The following is a 22,916-nucleotide window of genomic DNA, read 5'->3' on the forward strand; positions in this document are numbered from 1 at the left end:
ATGGCCCCATTGTAGATATATCAGATACAACGAGGTGTTATACCTACTGAATGCCTGTCTGGCAAGTGTCAAGGGAGCGTTAGACAAAAAAATATCTTAAAGCATGTCATTGCTTTTTAATGCACAAGAAATAGGGCCTCAGTTCATGAACTATGTTAAACCAATTGTGTAAAATGTCCATTGAAAAAGTGTGCAGTAGAGGGAGGGATCAGATTTTGTCAGAACTTGTTAAAATGTGTTCAGAACGATGCAGTGTCTGGAACAATGTTTGAAGGAAATAATACATACAGCAAAGCAGAGAGACGCATTCCCCAGTGTTTTGTTTTGTTTTGTTTTGTTTTTCTACGTTCCTTCATTTAGTGAGCTTTCTGTCTGATTTTCATTTGTGATTCTCTCTGTATTTCTTCTCAAATTGGGGCAACATTTGATTTCTTTATCATAAGACACCTTTTTCTAGTACAGAGTTACTTAAGGCTTCCACTGTATGTGTGTCTGCTTTGTTTTCCAGGAAGCCATTGTATGGATTGTTTCAATATAATTCCAGTATGATTGGACTGGAATCATTAGCCGATCCTTCAGATACCTGGGAAATTATAGAGACTATTGGGAAAGGCACTTACGGTAAAGTCTATAAGGTTGCCAATAAGAAAGATGGGAGTCTGGCAGCAGTAAAGATTCTGGATCCTATCAGTGTAAGTAAAAAATATTAAACTGTAACTTCATCTTTAGTTTTTTAGTTTAAAAGAATTCTTGGAGTTGAAGTGTAAATCCAATGTGTAAGATAATGAAAGTGTCCTGAAGGGAACAATTTTGTAGAATGCATTGACAGAAGGAGTTTGGTACCAGCACCTGGAAGCTGCAACTTACAATTTCATCATCTTGTGTGTTATTTTAGGACAGCATTTGCCTAGTTGCTCTTTTAGGTTTATGTAATTCTTCTGGTACAAATTTATATATCTGTGCTTGGAGCATGCATACGATAAGAAGGCGCAGGGAAAATACAAGATGCTGTTAATCTTAATGTTCTTATTTTATTTTGTGTACTCACTAAAAGAATTATTTTTCCCATCACAGAAGTACTGTGAACTTTAAGGTATTTTATAGTTATCTTTCATAAGTGGATAATACTGCAAGGCAATAGTTAAGGCAAAAACGGAAGAAGAGCACAGCCCAAATTGCCAGAGGTAGTTCTGTGCCAGCTCTAGTTTTAGCGGGTAGTAAATGCCTAGCTTCCCTTGAGAACCAAGGCCCTAGTTTTCAATGGAAGGTTTAATTGGTGGCTGCTCAGGTTGGATCAAACTGGAGCTTGGTCACAACAGTTGGGCTAAAATATTTACTAAAAAAGTTACATTTCTGTCATCTACCACTACTGAAATTCATCTTCATTTTCTCTTGTATAAATATAAATAAAGTAATAAATAAGATTATATCCTTTTTAGCAAAATGCAAAAAAAAGGAAAATGCATGTAGGAGCTTACATTTTCTAACAGGCACTGTCTGTGCAGGAACAACGAAAGATTCAGTGCTTAAGCACTGTTCTGAGTTGTGGCCTGTGTGCTGATATTAAACACTGTTTTGTAATTGACACTGAATTCTTTCATTAACAAATATTTAGTAGCATTTTCTTATTTCACGAGTTTTGTTTTGTCTCTCTGTATTTGCTTCTGGTGTATGTCTTTTCCTCATAAGGATGCCTTTGCTTATACTCATATCCCCTTTGAGGTTTTGTGAAATTATTCTGTTTGGTCCCATCTGATAAGCATAGAAAAAAAATGAATCAAAGGTTCATGTCTCTACTTTTAGCTTACACATTAAAAAACATGTATGTTTAAAAATGAGTTAGAAAATAATAGGAGTAAATTTCTTATTTAGACAACTGACCAAAGTTAAGTATAATTTTTACTTTTCTGGTTAAGTACATTGTGCACTGAAAGAATCCTTGAAGACTTCACATTTTGATATGTAAAAAAGCAAAAGTGGCATGATTTGGTGTGGATTAAATTTACAGTATTGTGTGAGTACTTTCAGCTGCATTAAAGTAAAATAATTTAAAAGTACAAACTAATTTAAAAATGGTTCTTTTTATCCATAAGAGTTTGTTCTTGATTTGCACGGACTTACTATGTTTATATGTTCTGTTTGTTTGTGTTTTTTATTTAGGATGTAGATGAAGAAATTGAAGCAGAATATAATATTTTGCAGTTTCTTCCCAATCATCCCAATGTTGTTAGATTTTATGGGATGTTTTACAAAGCAGATCAATACGTGGGAGGACAGCTCTGGCTGGTACTTGAGGTAGAAAACATTTTGATAAAATTACATATAAACTAGCAAATATTTTTGGGGTTTCTGGATTTTATTGCTAGAAGAGTCACAGGCTTTCATGATTCTCTGATTGGGGCCATTAATCAAAGAACTGGTGATAGATGATGTGTGGTAGTTCCTGTTGAATATCACAGCCACACTTCAAGTTTGTGTAATAGGGTTTGTCCTTGCATTTTATTTCTATTCAAGTTGCTACATTCTGCCTCCAAAGCAAGCGAATCCTCTTGATAAGAATGGTTTGCCTAAAAACAGCTTGATTTTTTTCATGTTGGAGGAAACATTAGATAGGACATTCCTCTAAACTTATGGAGAGCTCAAGCACTTGAGGGGTATGGAAAAGATACTGAAGTACTAGCATGGAGGACAGCTAACCAGTGTGCTGCCTGTTGCAAAAGTGAACAGAGAAAATGTAGTGGGAAAGTCTGTTTTATGGTAATTTAAAACTAGAGGCTGGTTGTTGTTGAAAACCTTACAAAAGGGATGCCTTCTACTAACTCTTCTTGTTCAGTGGCAATCAGTATTTTGGTGGTCTTGTTGTCAGTTAAGAGACTGACAATGTTTGTTGTAAGATTAAGATTTATTCTAGATGTTTTCTAGCCTTAATTGATACAGAGCTTTGTACACACTGAGCAGTAACAGACCATTAAAACATTTCTCTCTGTTATAACTAGACTGGTAAAAGTTAGCATTCACTTTTTAGTTACTCATCACTGTAGATATTAATGATCATGTTAGAAATTCCACTCCCTGCTCTTGAATGATGACTGGAATCAGAATACGGGGATCTTTATTTCCACTTTAAGTTGTGGAATACCAACAATACATCAAAGTTCTAGGTACTGCAGAATTATGTAGCTTGAATGAAATTTTTTTGATGTTTCATCTTAAATTTCAGTAACTATTAAAAAAAGAAGTATTAGTATTTTTGTTTTGGTCTTTTCACTGTATGCCTGCTGGCTTTGTGTTGAGTTTGGGCTTGGTTTCCAATGTGTTTACTTTTTTAATACAAGTCTAATGTATCTGACAGATGCATCACATGTGTTACATTCCATGTAACACAATTTTGTAAAGTAAAATCATGACATATTCTATGTAACAAAATTGAATTTAGAATTTGAGACAAAGCTAGGTGCTTGTACAGACCTTATCAAATAAGTACGTTAATTTCAAGTGTGTTTTGGTACACGTTATCCAAAGTTCTAAAGAAATTTGACATTTAAAATATTGTGTTTTCCTTATATGGATAAATTTACCAGATAAGGTACACTACTTCTTGCCTTTGAATTTACATACAAATTTATGTATGCATAGCAGTTACTTTTAATATTATAAATTAATGACACTTTTTCAGTAAAAGGGCATATACAAAGTACTCAGACCTTCATCCCTGAATCTTTGTTGATTTGTTGAATTCATTGGATGTATGACTTCCAAAATTTGTAATTAAAAAGTGGATTTTTTTTTTTCCTTTGGGCACAATTTTGGCATGTTTACTCACTGCAGGCAGGACCTTACTTTGATAAATGCCTATGATGAGGAAGGGTATAAAAAGTGGACATGTTAAATGTTTTTATGATGGTGCAATTTACTACATAAGGAATTCTAGAGATAAGCATTTTGTATTTCTCAGATAGGTGTAGCACAGACAACTGTAAAGCAAGCTTCCCTACTTTTCCAGCTAAATCTGCATCAGTCCATAAGGTATTACCATTAGGTACAAAAGTGGTAATGAAGTTTACAAGTTCAGATCTTTGCTGGCTGTCAAGAACAGTTGTCACTGATAGCTGCAGTACTCTTTGTGGGATATATTTATTTTCAGAGTCAGTCATTCATTTAACGTATGCTACCAAACAGCTGTCATTCTCTATAATTTTTCGGTCACAACCAGCTTGGGTTTTGTTTTTTTTTTTTTTAAGTGAGGGCATACTTTTCTATATTTTATTTGCAGGCTAGAGTTTAGTACAGCCTGTCTCAGTAGAACATTTAGAGCAATGAAAGCAATAAATAAAAATCTTCAACTTAATGGCTTGTCAGTGAATGGTTAAGCATGGAAAGAAGAACATGCGCTTTCTCTCACAAGATGATGAAGTTCTCCTGTAAATATATCTGATGAGTGATTATTGAGCTGAATGCTGCCACCCAATTGATTAAAAAAAAATATTCCATACTAATAAATTAAAAAGTAAAGTCAAATTCCTGCAGAACTCATCAATGTCTTAATTGATGAAATTTTGTTTCAGGAGCTTATTTGTATAAAGGATGTCTTGTTTATCATGTGATCTGGTCTTTTCCATGAGCTAAAACTTTCAGTCTAGTGAAATTTTTTTATGCAAGGGGAAGTTAGTAATAAATGAAGGAAAATATCAACATATCACTGAATTTAGTGATTGAACTGATACACAATTGGTAAATGTTATTTGAGAGATGCAAAACTTGAGAATTTGTAGAACTTCTGTTTTCATACCACTCTCCTGATTTATGCTGTAGTATTTTAAATTTAATACTGATACTGTAAAACGAATGTGTGTTGAAATGTATGCGATTCCTATATGGCAGAAGCGTTGGTAAGGGTGCTGGCCACAAAAACAGGTCTAGAGAACTCAATGGAAGAAAGGCAATCAATTATCCTTTTTTTTCCCTTGTTTTGTCAAACAATTGTGAGTATTAAGGTAAAAAAAGAATAGAGAAAGAGGAAAAAGGAAAGAGGGGAATAGCTGCTTAGAAGGGCATAGACACTAAACTAATGGTGTAGGAGAAAACATATTTACAAGGATTCTAGTTTTACTTTTTCTCCTCCTCTTTTGATGTATGGCAACCCATTAATGGGAAATGCTTTCAAGAAGTTGCTTTTGTGGATCAGAATGTTTCATCTCAGGAGCACATGCCATCAAATCTGACTATAGAGATGTATCTTCTGTCTATATTGCCCGCCAGCAGGAGCATTGATGGAGTGAAAGTTTAAAATGACTGTAATTTGTTGCCTCCCAGTTATCAAGAACATCAGTCTTTTCTGTCTGGCCTTTTCTTTGCACGAAAGTAGATTTTCAAAAAGCCAATGCATGTATTATTGTGAAAATACTCAAATAATGTAAATTTGACTTATAAATCCTCTTTTAACAAGATACAACCCTGTTCATAATATTTTAATTTTTAGTTACATTTTATAAATTACACATTATAATCTTCGGTTTTCACTTCACCCAGGTTGCTGTGATTTATTATTAACATAGTTAATAGGGTATGTTCTAAGGTGGGGTGACAACATAAATAATGACAAGCTAAAAATCTAGTTGTTCCCAGACTTGTGTTGTAGAGCAGTTTCACACAGTAATTGTTCACAGCCTGAACAAGTATACTGAGTAACCGAGGACTTGTCTTGATTTTTCCTACCTTGCAACTCCCCCTTTCACAGCTGTGTAATGGAGGTTCTGTCACAGAGCTTGTCAAAGGGCTGCTGAAGTGTGGCCAACGGTTGGATGAAGCTATCATCTCGTACATCTTATATGGTGCTCTCTTGGTAAGGATGTTGGTTGGGCTTGTAATGACAGCAGAGGGTGCAATTTACTCATCTCATACATACATTTTCCGTTTATAAACTATGGTAATGTTGACAATATTATGTGGGCTATTATAGCAGCAGGGGTTATATCAAGCATGTAATCCGATGGACAGATGTTTCTGTAGAGTATGTGCAGATTGTCTTCATTACATTCCCTAATAGTAGGGTAAATGTTTTTAAATAAGGGAGTAAACTTATTTTTATTACTGCTGGTATATAGGGCCTTCAGCATTTACACAATAACCGGATCATTCATCGTGATGTGAAAGGGAACAACATTCTCCTGACAACAGAAGGTGGAGTCAAGCTCGTTGACTTTGGTAATGACCACTTCCCATTTGTTTTCCTGATACATGCAGTTTAGCCAAAGGCATCTGTTTACTTTCCCCTGGGAAAGCAGAATGCCATAGTGAGAGACTTTTTTGGAAGGATACTCAGAATTATTTTAAGAAGAAAAAATGGAAAAGGAACCTGATACAGCAAGTTTAAAAATTCTAACCAAAAATCAGTAATAAACTTTTTTCCCTAGAAGCTCAAATATAGTAATTTAATAATTAAAAATAGTTCTGAAGGCACCATTTTATTTACAGAGCTCTTTTGCATTTCACAAGGAATGTCAGTTTCAGGGCAGTTGTCCTCCTAATTTAAATTTAGATATTCTGTCTTTTGCATATGAAAAGGAAGCATTCTTCTCTCTGAAATGGCTTTTTCTAGCCTTAAGCATGTTTTTTCCCTCTGAGCAGAAGGTAAAATGGTCCCCTGGGTCCAAAACCCAACATCCATTTAATTTGTGATTATTGCTGTTAGATTTGAGGATTGCCAGTCTGGAAACATCATAAGAAACGGGGAGAGAGAGAGAGAGAGACAGACAGACAGATAGATGGATAGGCAAAGGGACTTGGCAGTAGAATTTAACTCAGTTCAGCAATTTCTTTTGCCTTTAAATGTGCTCTTAGAAAAATAAGGAAATGCTGTAGTCCCTCAGATATGTATGCAATGGAATGGACAATTTTATTAAAGGTATCAAAAACAGGTTATTCGTAATATTATTTACTAATGAAACTATATAATGCATAATGTAATCTTTATTGAGAATTGTGTGAATAACAGATGTTAGCAGTGCATGAAGGTAAAGACAAATGTTCACCAGAGGAGACAAGTGTAAAATGGTGTGCTAAAAAAGTCTGTGTATAGTAATCTTTTTTAAAAAATCCAAAAATACTAGATTGATGCAGTGGAAAGAATATTTAGTACTGATGTTGTCATGGTATTATAAATTTAACATAAAAATCTATTGAAGATGCTAAAGTAAGTTGGGAAAGAGAAGACTCTTTAGTATCTTCTAGGGACAGAAATTCTGTTGAATGGTAAAGGCAACTATTAAAATAGTGCTGGGAGAAGCATGGTGTGATGAAAAACTTTGAGTGAGTCCCTAACCTAATATAAGGGAGAAAGATCCCTTCTCATTTAGGAGAATTTTGGCAGTATGAACTTTGTTTGTAACTACTCCATTCTAGGAAAAGTTGGCTTTTCTCCCCAAAGCAAAACGTTTCTATCAGATGTATCAAAGGCCTTAGGTGCAACACAAGCTCAGCTTGGAGCTCTGGCTTCCAAAGGCAGATCAATGTGCTGCTACTCCAAGAGGCACATTCAAGGAAAGTGAGAATCCCAACCCCTGTCCTGTGTGTCTGTATGACTCCACATTTAGGGTTAGGGGTTTTTTTTCTACTTTTCCAGCTACACCAGTAACACTAGAACATTGCAACAAATATAACTACCTCAGAAAAAGACATGAGTTAAATCTTGAGTGTTTCCTAACGCTTAAGGGTTAGGAAACACCAACAAATGGCCACATGTCTGTGTGCTTCCTAATTAAAGAAGCATCAGGCACCGAGCTTTCATGAGGTTGCTGTTTTTCTCCTCTAGCCCACTGCCGTAGTCACAGAAGGGACTCTGGGAATGAATTAAGACTGAGTCACAGGTGTTAATTGTTTGTAGAACTGTTTGTCTTGTATGTTGCAGAAAGTGGAAGGTATATAGTGAAAAATGCAAGGAGTTCAGGAAAAGAAGGAACTCGCTGTTCAGACAGTTGAATGACTTCAAATTGGAGACTGTTCTTGCTTCTGCCAGTGTTCCTCTGTGATGTTGGCAGGTCACTTGCATCAAACTTAGAAGTGGCCACTCTGTTCCTCATTTTCCCAATAGCCAGTTTGGAACATCTTGTCCTCCTTTGCAGAAGAGCTAAGTGTTCTTGAACTGCAGCTGAGAACTATTACAGCTCTCCTTGAGGCATGTGGAGTGCCTGGAAATTGAAAGATCTGAGATAAAGTACCCAAAAACAGTGGATGCTCTGGATATTTTTAGGTTAATCCCTGGAACTAATAATCCTCTCCCATTTTTCAGGAACGTTAAGGAGATTTATTGCTTGATGAGGAAGGAGGGAAACATCAAAAGGAAAAGAAAATAATAATTTTAAATTTAATATAGGGTTGGATATACTAAATAGCTAGAACTCAAATTGATGGGGATAAAAAAATACTAAATGACTACCTATTCATTGCACACTATCCATTCTGTTCACAGAATGAGACAGAATCTTGAAGGAAAAAAAAGTTACTTCATATTCAAGGCTGTGCATATGCATAGTAGGTCAAAGAGAGGATTACACAGATATCCTAAATTGAGCCCTTTTTTTTTTTTGCCTTTATTGCATGACTTTACAACTTGCTTTTTTCAGTGTAATGCATATTTCTTCCATGACTGTTCTCGACAGCATGATATATTTGAATAAATGTTCGGCATAGTCTAAATTGACCCAGAATGTCTGCAACTTATCATTCATTTGTGCTCATGCTCACTTACTGTCTCCTGCTGTCTCCCTCTCTCAGCTCTTTGGTATTCTGCATGTTTTTGGGGTGTCTGTAGATAGCAGCCACAAATTGAGCTAGCTGAAGAGAGATCAGAGTTAAATGCACAGAGGCATAGGTCCTAGCCATTCACTGTTTCACAGCGGTACTCAGGAAATCACTGAAGGCTTGCCATCACACTGAAAAATGAAAAATAAATACAGAATTGAATCTTGGAGCCAGCAATCAAATTCTTTAACTTACGGATTGAGTCCAAATTTCTCGTTTATTGGCATCAGGCAATGTGTATTATATGTGTTTCTGCCCATTTTCGTCTCTGGGTAATGCCATAGGAGCAGACCACTGTGATTTTTGTTTGTTTTTAAACAATGTTAAGGTGAAATATTTTTAAAGTCAATATTGGTTTTGTGTCAGCTTATTGGAACACTCCTCAACTCTACAATTCAATTACATGTTGACCAGAGCACAGATTTGCTATGAATGCTCGTTCTGATTTGTTAGCATTGTTTGATTTCACTGTAGTTCTTTCTCCCTTTTTACAGCTGTGCTTCAGTAGTACAGCCCCAGTCAGCTAAGCACTGGAGCACAGGCTTTGTTTTAAGCATGTGCTGAACTCCGTAAGTACAAGCTGCAGTGTGAGCTTGAGCCTCTGTGCTTTTCTCAATTGGGAAAGATTTAAGCAAGTGCGTAAATGTTTTGTTGAACAGAAGCCTCTGCAAATACTCCAGGGAACAAGTTTCCTGCCAGCAGTGTTCAGGGAGTAAATTTCTGAAACAGTAGTTTTAAAGTCAAGTTGTAATTTGAATAGTTCCTGTTTATACTCATGAAAACAGCAGAAAGAAGCCTGTGATATTTAGGTGCCAACTGAATTTTTGAGTTTGAATGAAAATACTTCAAACTGAGGATTGTTCACAAAAACCTCTCAGCAATTCTGAAAGAAAGCAGCAAGCTGAAATTAATCATACAAAGAATTCAAATGCTGCACCTACTTTGGCCAGGCATTCTTCATCTGTATTCCCAGGCTTGAGGTTTGTTTTCCTCATACTTGAAATAAACTGATTGAAATGACAGAGTGAATGTGAAGCCAAGTTTTCTGGATCTATTTTATTGCAGGTGTTTCAGCCCAGCTCACCAGCACACGGCTGCGTAGAAACACGTCAGTGGGAACACCCTTTTGGATGGCACCTGAGGTAGGCAAACATTCCTGTCTGGGTTGTCTCCATTCATTGCAATGCACACTTTGTTACCACTTCCACAAAGCAGAAGAAAAGGGGATCTTTTCTTCCCTCCCCTGTGGTTGTGTTCCTACTTTACATCTAGGCCCCTGTTCAGTAAAATGATTGTACTGTTAGAGCATACAAAATGGATTTCTAATAATCTTCATTGCTTTCTTCTCTGTAACGTTTCTGTAAAAGTACAGATAATCTGCAAATAATTGAGGGTCTCCTTGAAAATTTTATGACTTTCCAATCAAATACTGTATGTTTTGGTGTGCTTGTCTGTGCCTCTAAATACAGACTGGGAGGAGAAGGAGGAGCAGCACTGGAACAGGCTGCCCAGAGAGGTTGTGGAGTCTCCTTCTCTGGAGACATTCAAAGCCCGCCTGGATGCGTTCCTGTGTGATCTGATCTAGGTGTCCTGCTCCGGCAGGGGGATTGGACTAGATGATCTTTCGAGGTCCCTTCCAATCTCTAACATTCTGTGATTCTGTGAATTCCCACATTCCTGTCTTGTAGGACTCTGCAAAACCCTGACTCAGCTATGTGTTCTTTAACCTTAATCATTGACTGGGGACCTACACACTTAGACACGTGGACTAGCATAGATTAAAAGTGTAGAAAAATAATCTTCAGGCAGCCTAGCCAAGTATCTTAGACCATGTTTTTTGCATGCTGCTCCCCAGACATAACCCTTTTCCTTCTATTTTATGGAGCTCTAGGAAGTATTAACACACTATTGAACAGAAGTCCCTTATGTACTTTACCTAAATTTGAGGTGAACTATGTTAATCTTTGCTATCCCTGCTTTAAGAAACAACAAATACTTTTGTAAGGTAGAGATTATGAAATTAAAAAAATAGGGAATGAAAAGGGAGTGATCGGTTTATTTGTAAGTTAAACCTTAATAACATTATTAGCCTAATTTCTTTTGAAGGCCATTAGGCTTATTTGAATTTGGGGGAATTTGGGATGGAATTTGCATCTGTTACAAATGCCCACAGGTCTATTTCTGTATGTCAAACAGTTAAAAGTATCATGCAAACCTTTGTTTTAAAACATTTTATATTTTTATACATCTATTTCTGTTGCTAAGGAAGGCTGATTATAGCTGAGCAGAGAAAAGAAGCTGCTGTAACGGATCCAAAATTGATCTTGCACAGTGTCAAAAAGAATGGTTGATATTTTACCATCTCCATAACAACCAGTTTACGTCACAAAGGAGACACAAGATACCTTAGAAACCACTGTGCAAGCATTATTTATGGAATCACCTTGGTTGAAGACATTCTGAAACCTTTATAAAATACTCCTTTAGACAATAATGGACATATTATGAAATATTTTATTGAACTCAGATTATTAGAAGTTATTTTTACAGAACTGTTTTGCTTGAATAATTGCCATCACAGGCAGTAATCATACCGAATTTATTTTCTCATCCTGTTTGAAAATATTCATTTTTGGGCTAAAAAGTCAAAGAAATAAGCAGAGATTTTGATGTGAAAAATTTTGACCGGAAAGTACAACACACGTGTGACCAGAGTATGTTCTGTGCATAGCACATGAAAACAGGAACAGAAGTAGCTTTGAATGCTTCCTGTTTTAAAAAAAAAATTGTCAAAATAACTAACCCAGTACCATAAGCATAGTAAATCATACCACATATACATGCCTGTGTGAGCCACACTGATCAGGCTTCATCAATGTACCAATCTGAAAAACAGCTGCGATGCTCAGATACCCATTATGTTTTTGTTGAAATGGCTTTTAAATGGCAAGTTGCATAACAGTCGCGCTCAGCTCAGTACAGTTGCTTTCTTTGTGTTCATATGAATGACGTATTTTAACTGACTTCTGGGGGCATCTTTCTGGTATTTTTAAAATGTTCAGACAAATTTTTATGTAAAAGATGAAAGATTAGGACTGCAATAAAATGAAAAATCTCTGCTTGAGTAGCAGCTTATTACAAACAGTGTTTTCTAGGTGAGACTGTGGTGAGGTAGTAAAAACTAGAAAAGCCTCTAACAGTTGCAAAAATCTTGCTGCCCACAGGTTTTGACATAGGATGGAATCTATGTCAAACCCAAAAATACCATAAAATAACAGAACAGGAACGAAATGTTATGAATCAGAGAAACAGAAAGCATGAAGACTAAGATTTTTTTTTTTTAAATGGACTTTTACTATCGTGTCTAAAACATACGAACCTCAGTCAAGACATAAGGCAATCAGGACCTCGTTTTATCTAAGGGTGAGAAAGATGGATTTAATCTGAAGGGGAGGTGGAGGGGAGATGAAAAAGCTTGTTTTGGAGGAAGATACTACAAGAGTGTTTCAGAAAAATGAACCTTGTGAAATTAAGCTGACAGGGAATATTTTCCAGGGTAGACCCCGGGAAAATAAAAGCTGGAGAAGAATGATGCAAGATTATTCAAGCTGACAGACAGGAATAACTGAATATAAGCAGGAGACAAATATGGAAACTAGACTTACTAGACCAGCCTGGATCAGGAACAGTCTGTGTAATGAGGAAAACAATCGTATTTTAAGATTAAGTTTATAATCATAAGGCATGGTACTTGCAATAGCAAAAGTTCATAGGAAAATAGCAGTGACTGAGGGTCGTGTGAGGTGTTCTGTTCAGCTTAGTGTTCTTACTGGTCAACACAAAAAGCAAGCAGCTTAACAGTTTTGAGTGACTTAAACAGAGTCACAGTCTTATGACTGTGGGCCTTGTTTAGCAGCAACAGGACAAATCAAAAAGATTTGTCTTTGAGCATTTGTTTTGAGCAGAGCATGGGATTAACTAAAATTTTGCTGAAAAATGAAAATACAGGGAAAAACTATTCTGTGTGGAAGAAACAGAGGAACAGAAGGATGAGTCACTTTGAGAGCAGCTTTAAAGTAGACTCACTGAAAATCAATCATTGCTGTTTAACCCAATTAGTATTGTCTCATACTTACAAACATAGACATTTCGAAACTGGAACACTGAATACAGGCATGCCAAAAAAAAAGAGAAATAAGGCAAGATAGTTTAACTGTGGTGGATGTTTAAAGCTGCCTGTTGCCAAACATGTTACCTAAAATCTTCTTCTATTATGCTGAAATAAATGGTGTTGAATGCTGTCAGGAGGAATCAGATTTGAAACTTTTGAACTGAACTGCCATTACATATCTAGTTGTAAACCTTAACGTGTCTTTTTTTCAACCTTCAGTGCAGAACTGAACAAAATCTAGTTCAAATAGAATTGCAGTTTTCCTTTTTCCCGGATATAATTATATTATCATGATCTAGCTGGAAACTTGACCCTTGAAACAAGATCTGTTGGAATCTGTACATATTTTCTTTGGCCCAAATCTAGTTTTAAGAAGAGAAATAGAAATATAAAAAGATACTTGAAGTCAGACAGAAATGGAGAGATGCTGAAGGTAATTTAAAACCACAGGGAGTATGCTGCTATATTTTACTGATAAATGCTAAAAATGACAATGGTGCATACATACGTATGTTTTAAAAGGACATATTTAAAACATAGCTGAAGTTTGAAGGATCATGTGTTGCAATATGACACGTGACAGTAGGAAAGGCTGAGACATTTGTAAAGGTATCAAAAGAGTTCTGTTGTAATGAGTTAACCGGAGGTAAAATCTTGACTCTGTTTTGGTATTGATTTCAGATGTCACACCATTTTTTAAAGCTGTGTCAGCTCTGTATTTTGGATATTTGTAACCATACTGCTAAGATGAAGTGATGATCAGTAAGACTGCCCTAGAGACAACAGATTGTTTTCCTTCCCCTCCTGAATCAAGACATACTTTCTGGGATAAAATGCAGTACATCTGAGCATCAGAATAAATTTATGAAGTGTTGGAACAATAGGTGACCAGTTTAATTTGCCTTTCATTTTCCAATGTTCCTTTGTGTTTTTTTAAACTTTAAATCTGGTCATATGTGTGTGCAATAAGTCTAATCCTGAAACAATGAATAATATTTGCAGTTTCAGTATGAAGCTGTGTCTCTGCTCAATCAACCAAACTGGTGAAAACAAAGCCCCCAAAATCATTTGTATTAGTCTAGTTGAACAATACATAAAGGGAAAAATCTAATTTTGCAAAGACTAAGAGCAGCTTTTCCACTGAAGTCAATACTCACTACTTACTGTAGGGCTGTATTCAGTCCTTAGTATTTGGTCAAAAAAACATTATTCTTTTGGTAGATTATGGCTGAGTTCTCTCATTTACCTCTGTATTGGAGATATGAAAAATTAGCAAAAAAAATATTTCAGTGTAAATATATTTTGTGTGTAGTTAAATGCTGAGTTGGAAAAACATTGTAGAAAATTAACAACTTGGGCTTAAGTTTTTAATTAACTCTGGAGACAGGTACAGTGATACATTCCCCTGAAACTATTGAATATAGTCTTCAACCTATCTTATTTGCCAGCCCTTTGCTTACATCATGAGACTCAAGGTCAGCATCCTCTTAATAGCTTTAGGTCTCTTCACTTTAATTCCTTATTAGCTAAAATTAACCGTTCTGATATGCACATTTTCGCTTTCATATTCACTTTTAAATGCCAGCTAAGCATGGAATTTTGTAAATGCTGATTCATAATGAACTGTAAGAATCCACCACTTAGTATAAATAAGATACAAATTTCAAGAATGTATATGCACTAATTTTTCTGCCTGAAAGCCATTTAAAAAGTTTACTGTGAAACAGTATGCATATTTTGTGATAAAGAAACTTAAGGAACTATGAACCTTCTCTAATAAGGAAAATTTTGAAAATATTTCCTTATAGCATCTTCCATGAAGGTGTAATAACTGTTCTCTTACAGCTAGTTATACGATAGAATACTGAATTAGCTCTTACTACAGTTCTTTTTTACCTCTTGAAGTACAGTAAATGAGATAAGATTGAAAACGAAATTTACAAAAAATAACTGATTGTCCTTAGGAAGAAACTTCACAGATGGGAATAGAGAAAACTTCTACTGCTTTTACAGAATTTGTGTTCATCTGGCGTCATGATTAATTAATAGTGAAATACCTGAAAATCCCACACATTTAGTGGATAAAAATAATAAATGCCATAAATAAACAGTAAAGATAAAGAATGGTAGTGTTAAATCATTCATAACAAAGATTTTTGTTACATTGTGATTTGAACAATTGTTGTTTACTATCTTGATGATAGTATGTTAAGCCTAGGGTGTAAAGGAATTGCGTACTTGACATACATTTTGAAATTACATCCCTGCTTTCAGGAAGTTAAAGTAGTGGGACACTGCAGTGTGTTAGAAATTATTTTTAGGGAATATTAGCTGTCATCTTGAAACGCAGCACTGGGTTTGAGTGCGGTCCTGTGGTACATGTGGTAAATAGATATGGGCGTGCTGGAGGGGAACTACTGCAGTGTAAGTGTGGGAAGGCGAGGGGCGGGAAGACTGGTAACCATTGCTCTAAATAGGTAGGGGAAGACTGTGTGGAAGAACTGAGGGACACAGAAGTGAAATGACTTGCTTAAGGACTTACAGCAGGCCAGTGGCAGAATGTGGGACAGAATTAGGTCTCTAAATGGTCATGTATGACTAAAACGCCTGTGACTCTGAGATGCCACCTTCTGAGAGTTGACTGGCATGATTTAAACAAAGTTATCTTTTTTGGAACGTAGTTTTTAGGAATTTAATTAAAAAAAAAAAAAAAAAAAAAGAAATGGCAGCTTCAGCCCTGGTTTTGTTTTTTTTCCTCCTCGCTTTCTTAATTTTCTGTGGCTCTCAAACCCAAGCTTTAACAAGCTATGATAGTAAGGAGTTACGCTGAAGTTGCTTGAAGTCCAGAAGGAAAGCAGTGAAATTCAGAAAGAATTCAGAAATTGGAGTACAATGGTTTCTTTAAAGGAGATGGCACACAAGAGAGGCAGAGAGCACAGCGGGAGAGCACCAGCGAGCAGAGCAAGGTCTGGCAGAGTGCATCACCTCCTCCTTTGCCTCCAGGAGAGCAGACCTCCTCATGGGCTAGCATGGCAGGAGGGGTTGAAAAGGAGGTGGCAGCTGGAGGGAACCTCAGTTACCATGATAACATGGCCATAATCTTGTGAGGGGATGTGGAGGGGTTGCAGATGCTTCTGTTCTGTTCTAACCTTAACAGCAGCTATAGAGTATTTGTAAAACTTTCATGTAGAATGTTTAAAGATTTTAAAAACAAAACAAAGAGCAGTAGAGAAAATAATTTTAGTACCACACTGCCCTGCACTGAGATTCCTACATGAAATGTGTTTACTTATGAGGCTGGGGTTGCCTCTTTGTTTTCAGTTTCTTTGTGGAACACCATTTACAAACCTGTGTGAGGTGTGTAGTGTGTATCCTTGCTGCTCAGGAGTAAATCTGTGGGTCAGAAACAAAATGTGTCAATGACCAGTATCAGTAGTGTTGAAGCTGTGATGGTCTCGTGGTATAAAGCAAAATAGATTTGTGTGCTTGAAAGTTTATCTGTTTTTCCTCACTGTATCATTTGGTCTAGTAAAAGGTACTATGTTTCCCTAAAAATGTAGCCTGCTACCAGAGCAGTCTAATGGTCTCAGGAGTATTTCCTGAGTGAGTTAAAAATACAAATAAAAATTGATTACTCACAACTGTTAAAACACAATTGACTACTTGACATATAATTAATTCAAATAATTAATTTGCACTGAATCAACATTAATAGTGATAATTACTCATAAGAATTATTTAAAATATTTGTTACTTTTTATTTTGGTAACATTTCTAACAACATAGTCACTTTGTGATACACCATGGGAAAATTTGTATGATGATCATAGGTAAGGAACTGAAATCCAAATAAGAAAATGGGGGAATATGGAACCAATTTCAATCACAAAATTGCTCCTGTTTTAATTATGTGAATGTGCCTGAGGGGAGGGAGGAAGCAAGGAAGGGTTAGAGATAGATAGCTATCACTTTGATTTGGATAATTCAGTATCCCCAGTGCTGCTAAATGCTGTCATGAAAGACATTTTTTTTTCAGTGCTGCATAGGATTTAGAAGAGTATTTAATATTATATTTCCTATGTAGATAAATTAAGTTGGGTTACATAGTGTCAGGTGGATCACAGAAGTTCAGTTGGTTTATTTCATTTGACTCACACAGCTAGCAATTTTGTTCTCCTTGCAGCAAGGGTAACAGTTTTGTGCCACATTCATTTTACATGTACAGTGCTTTTCCACGTTGTGCTCGCACACCTCATAAGCTGCTTAGTTAGCTACGTCAGCTGAGTACAGCACTGCCTTTCTTCAGGAGCATCAGCCTTTTTAACTCCAGACTCCTTTCTGCCGGTGGGTCACCAGTGCTAATTGTGTAGCAATCATCTCCAGGTAGCAGATCTGTATTGCTGTTATTGGTTTTGTGTATGCTTGCAGCTTTACTTTGTACGTGCACTGTATATCCTGAGGCAAAATGAAAGTAAGTTCACTTCTAATAATTCTGGGTAAACTTTAAAAGGTTTGATATGTTTTGCTCCAGCTAAACATATGTATAGCTTCTTCTCTTCCCAGAAGTCAGTATGACCACTGTACAAATAACAACTAGTTCTCTCTATTATCTGTGTTCCCTCTTTTAAATCCACCTGTGGTCTACTAATGGGCTTGCTGAAGGTCAAAGAAATCTTTGCATTGATTTCAGAACAAGTAGAATTATATCCTTAAATATAAAATTCTCTTGTCAGGGTGTGAATCAGCTTGTGTATTTCTGCGAAATGTTGTGTTTCTGTAGAAGTGATAAATCACACAGAATACCTAATCACCGGCTTCTCTAAGTTACCTCCAGTTAGTGTGACTGATTTATTTGTGTGCCATCTTTGCCAGACCAGTGAATTCCCCCCCCACCTCACCCTGTCCCAGTGTGACCCTTGGCACGATTGGTGTTGTCAGCTACCATCATGTTGTCTGTTTCTCTCTGTGGCATTCAGGTGCTTTCCATCCTATGGCAGTATGGCTGGGCATGAAATCATGATGGAACTACAACTAATTCAAAAGGTGTCAGCCTGTCTCCTTAGCAACCTGGGGCACTGTGTGCATGTAACCAGCCCATGCTGAAGTGAAAGACTCGGTGCTTATTTCCGTGTTGTTTACTGACAAATCTAAATATTAACCACATCACCCCCTGAAGCTTTGGCATGAACATAGTGTTTGCAGCAAAGCAAACTACCTCTTCTTTTTTGCTTGTACAAGTGGGGGGATTTTGCTGGATATACAATAGGTACAGATATGATGATGTCTTTGAACAAGGTAGAGAAAGAAAGTAGCATTTTCTTGAGTTTCAGGTCATTTCTTCTGGGCTCTCTGTATTCACGCCCCGCTGGGCAGAGCAGGCATCAGCAGTGATGAGAGGCACCCTTAGCTCCAGAGCTCTGACGAAAAAGAACAGATATTTCCAAAAAATAAGTATAATCTCTGAGCTTCCCGATAGAGTCAGAAACATAATAAAAGATAAGTCAATGTCATTCTTCCTTTTTTATTTGCCCCTTTAGAGATTTTTGCTCTGCAGGGACTTGCAGTAGTTTTTAAGGCAAAACAGGACTGGGGTATTCCCAAGGACTTAGCTTGTAAACTATGACTGAGAGAACTCTTTCTTCTTCAGATTTCAAGGCAGAGTATTGTCTGCTAGCCAACATATAAAGCAAACTGCTGATGTGCACCTTTCATCAATGGAAAAGCTGTAAAATTGCATTGTTGCTTTAAAAATTAAAATTAGTGGCATTTGTGTTTCTCTAAGTGGTGCATAAATTGGTAAGATTCTAGTAATGAATCCCACAGAAGCTGAAAATTTGTTTCAAACCAGATTGATCATTAAATTCCTATAGATGCTGCATACTCAGTATCAGAAGAGCAGTACACTTTGTATGTTTTCTGTGAGGCAGATCTTACTATAGTCAAGCTAACTGTCTAAAACATACAGGGTTGCACGGTCCACTGGCTGAGTTTTTGTAAACAAAGAGAATGCTGATTAAGGGGAATATTTTTCAAAAAGAATCACTGCAGTCTCTGATGTTAGAATGGAAGAGAATCTGGTAGTATTTATTTCCCCTTGGTTAGAGTGCCAGTATTTTGCCATAGTGTCATTTTTCTGCCTTGTACTTTATTGGCTGGAGGTGTTGCTGTTAGCTGTGGAGCAGAAGACATACAAAGATGCATTATACATTCATTTATCTTTGGTAGGTGATACATTGTGAATCTGAGAAAAGCTCAAAGACTTTTTTCTTTTTTAAAACAGCAGTTGTAGTATACTGTCTTCTCCCCATCCGTTATGGTGCAAAACCCTCTGGTGCTCTGACGGGGTACCTTGTTAAACTAAGATACACAGCAAATTTTGCCATTGGCCTGTAGTTAGAAGCAATTGTGACATGCTTATAGAGGAAAAAGTGGTGGTGTCTTTGTATGTGGGAGACCAGCTATGTTGTGGCACGGCTGATGAAGTCCAGTGTGATCTTGAGCAGGTCCTTCTTTTCTTCCCTTGACAATGAAAATAGATTCCTCTGCGTCATAAAGTTTGAGAATAAATAGACAAGTATTTGCAAAGGACTCAGCGAATTGATGAGAACCAGGCAACTTCTGAGGTGGTCACTTCAGGACATGGGCTCTAGCAGCTTTTTAACCAAGCAGATAAATATTTTTCATGTATTAAAAAAGGAAGGAGAACACAAAACATTTAATTAGTCAGATATAGATAAGCTACTTGCAATTTCTGAGTCATGGACTTGGAAGCTGACTTGCATAATTTTTTTAATTTTTTTTTTTTTTTTTTTTTTTAGGAAATGTCCTTGAGTGTACAGATGATTTGGGGAACTGTATAAACAAACAAAAACGATCAGGAAACACAGGCTTCCCTTTCAATCTCTGAGCAAAACTGCAATGAAGGAAATTCCAACCAACACCAAGTCTGGCCTCTTTAGAATATACTATATAAATGTCTCTGACGGATCTCCACACTGACTCTATTACAAGTTTTTACACCAAATTTTATTTCTTTCCTTCTCTCTAAGGTGTGGTAGAAGGAAATAAAATCATCATATAGGCCTCTGAAATAAGGGTGGTGGTTTAAAGCGCTCTGCTTGAGTTGTGTTGAATCTATCTACTGCACAGTAAAACATCTTTTCCAAGAGATAGCGGGATCTCTGGGATGAGATCAAGGCTATAATGAACTCTTTGAAGAGTGCATCGTTTCAGAGCTTTCACTTAAGTAGTTCTGTTGAAGAGAAGGGAGATGGGAAAATGATCCTCCTGTGACAACTTTGAAAAACACCACATTAGGTAACAAAACTCTGCCTCTTCAAGATGAGGAAAAAAAAAAACCCTGAACCCTCTTTTGCAGTGCTTAATTTCATTTTTCCCCCTGCTGTTTACTTGACAGTTGATGTGTAGGGGAGTGTGTATGTATGTTTTTCTCAGATAGTTTGCAGACATTTTGCTGACTACTTTGTCACGTCTTACAGATCACCAGTGTTCCTGAGACAATAGTTGAGAAACACGGGTCCAATACTCTATCAGAAGATTCTTTGACATTACAGCAATAAAGGGGAAATACCACTATCAGTAGGGTATGAAAAGACATTCGTTTGTCATACTAACCTGGAAAAATTTAGGAGGAAGAGAGATCTCAACACTTGTCAAAACATTAGTTTTAGTATTAGTATGTAGCAAAGGAATTAACTAATGTCCAACTTTACTGCCAAAAAAATTGATATGCATTTCAGTATTATTTTAACTAGTATGTTCAACACCCCTGATTTCTGATAAAATAAATTATGAGTGCTGTGTGATGGGGTCATGAGTCCCCGAGTAAGAGGTGGACAGGTCCTATGGGCCTGTTGGATAGAGTCTCTACCAGAGGCAGGAACACCTCTGTTAGGTGCAGTTTATGGAGAAAGTAACTAAGAGATTAAGCTGGAATTAGCAGCTTCTCCAGGAAAGGTTTTCTTACAGCAGATTGTGAGTGGCTCTCTGCCAGCAGCTACCTGGCGTGCTGACTTGCATGTTGGCGTCTCTGCAAAGCAGTGTCCCAAATTGAAGCCCTAACACAGGAATTTTACTGAAGTAAAAAAAAAAACAACCCAAAAAACTCTTCTAGACCATAGATACAGACACCCTAGGACGTGCTGTCAGAAGTTCTGTTTATCTTAAGTACAAACTAGTAAAATACTTAAAACTATGAGAAAAGTAATGGAAACCAGTACCAGCAGTATATGCGGATCTGGGAAATTTTCAAAGCAGTTGGTCTAATTGATGAGGTTTGGGAAGACAAACTTGAGACAGGATTCCAAATCATGATAGAACAAAAGGCGATGAAGCTGAGATTTTTTTCTGATCCTTTTGCAAAGATAAGGGCTAAATTTAAACTTGAGTTGAATCTCACATTTAGATGCAGAGTTGTTTCCAGCTTATATGAATAGTTAGCGTATGATTAGAATGCAAAAAATGGGTTAGCTGGAGTTACGCGTCAAGTTTGTGATGTAAACCAGTTCTTATGTCCATGGTATGTTAATTAATTTTTTTTTTAAATACTCAAATCTAGTAGAGGCAAACTTAAAAATAAAAAAGGAAGGAATGACTGATGGAATATTCTTATCTAAAAGCCAGCTGTGCGAATCAGTCTATCCTCATGAATAGTCATAGAAGTTAATAAGAATAACATCAATAGGGTTCTCTCCTATTGTAATAGCTTTCTGTAAGAAGTATTTTCAAAACCAGAATTTAGTAGAGTCATGTTCTTTGAAGCATTCCGTGAAGCTTAATGCATTTTTTAAAAAGATGGAGGTTGTTTTTAAAGAAAACCTAAGAGTAGTTCTAATTTACAGTAACATTTTTCTGGGGTTTTTCCTAGCTGGGATATACAGGCAGCGATACAGATCTGAAAGCTACACAGGATTTTAGACATGACTCAAACGCTTTCGTGTCACACTAGGTTGGCATGAATTGTACATTAGGTTAAGCATTGTTTTCTCTGCTTTTTCCTGATAGGTCATTGCTTGTGAACAGCAGTATGACTACTCATATGATGCTCGATGTGACGTATGGTCCTTGGGAATAACAGCTATTGAACTGGGGGATGGAGACCCTCCTTTATTTGACATGCATCCAGTGAAAACCCTTTTTAAAATTCCAAGGTATGGCAGTAGATGGCTCTCTTCACTCACGAGTTTGTTCAAAGAAATATTTGGTAAACATTTGTGCTTTGAATACTTTTTTTTTTTATCCTGACGTCTACAATAATTTATATTTAGAATGCCTTTAAATGATAAAGACTTACATATTTATTCTATTCTTATATTAGAATATAAAATCATATAGTATCAAGGTACCTCCCTTCAAAAACACTTTTCTTAGGTACTATTGATGAAGACATTTATTTCAAAACAGGCAGAAGCCAACATTTGTAACTGTTGAATAACATTTTAAAATGTTATTTCTCTGGAGTCTTAGGCTTGTTTTACTGTGGAAGAAAACCACGTAATTTTGACAGTGCTATGAAGCACTCTGGCAGTTTCGGTATGCTGTAGTCATGCTAGGAATGTTAAAATGTGAATATTTGGATTGTCATATATGGATATGAAAAAGGCATAGAAATTCTTTCTATGTATAGTTGTATTATTTCATACTGTCTATTTTTGGTTTAATTTTGTTTTCGTTTTGTTGAGTGTTCCTGAATAAGTTAAGAGGAGATTGACAGTGTAAAATATGAGTTTAACAACAGAAGAGTTGTAATAATAGAAGAAATTTTATATATTTTTTGTCCATCATTGATTAGACTGGCATATACTTGTCTTTTCCACATTTTGCTCTTAAAGAAAAAATTGTCACTAACTGATAAGTTTAAAACCTTCAGCAATACAAGTGTTTGACCTTTTGTTATCTGCACAGTTATCATAGGCTTTTAAAATTT

General features: G+C 36.4%; 1 protein-coding gene across 1 annotated transcript; it reads left to right on the top strand.

Annotated features, from left to right (window-relative positions):
- Positions 1-492: 492 nt before the first annotated feature.
- Positions 493-22,140, top strand: LOC104462273 (myosin-IIIb-like; the record flags this gene model as incomplete). The annotated part of the gene is made up of 6 exons (XM_010074162.1): positions 493-692; positions 2,161-2,295; positions 5,738-5,842; positions 6,105-6,204; positions 9,865-9,941; positions 21,995-22,140. Coding segments are annotated over exons 1-6 (710 nt in total), but the record flags the coding sequence as incomplete, so codon positions are not given.
- Between the last annotated feature and the right edge of the window lie 776 nt (positions 22,141-22,916).

The sequence above is a fragment of the Pterocles gutturalis genome, unplaced genomic scaffold (assembly GCF_000699245.1).
Source record: "Pterocles gutturalis isolate BGI_N339 unplaced genomic scaffold, ASM69924v1 scaffold30126, whole genome shotgun sequence".
Classification (NCBI taxonomy): domain Eukaryota; kingdom Metazoa; phylum Chordata; class Aves; order Pterocliformes; family Pteroclidae; genus Pterocles; species Pterocles gutturalis.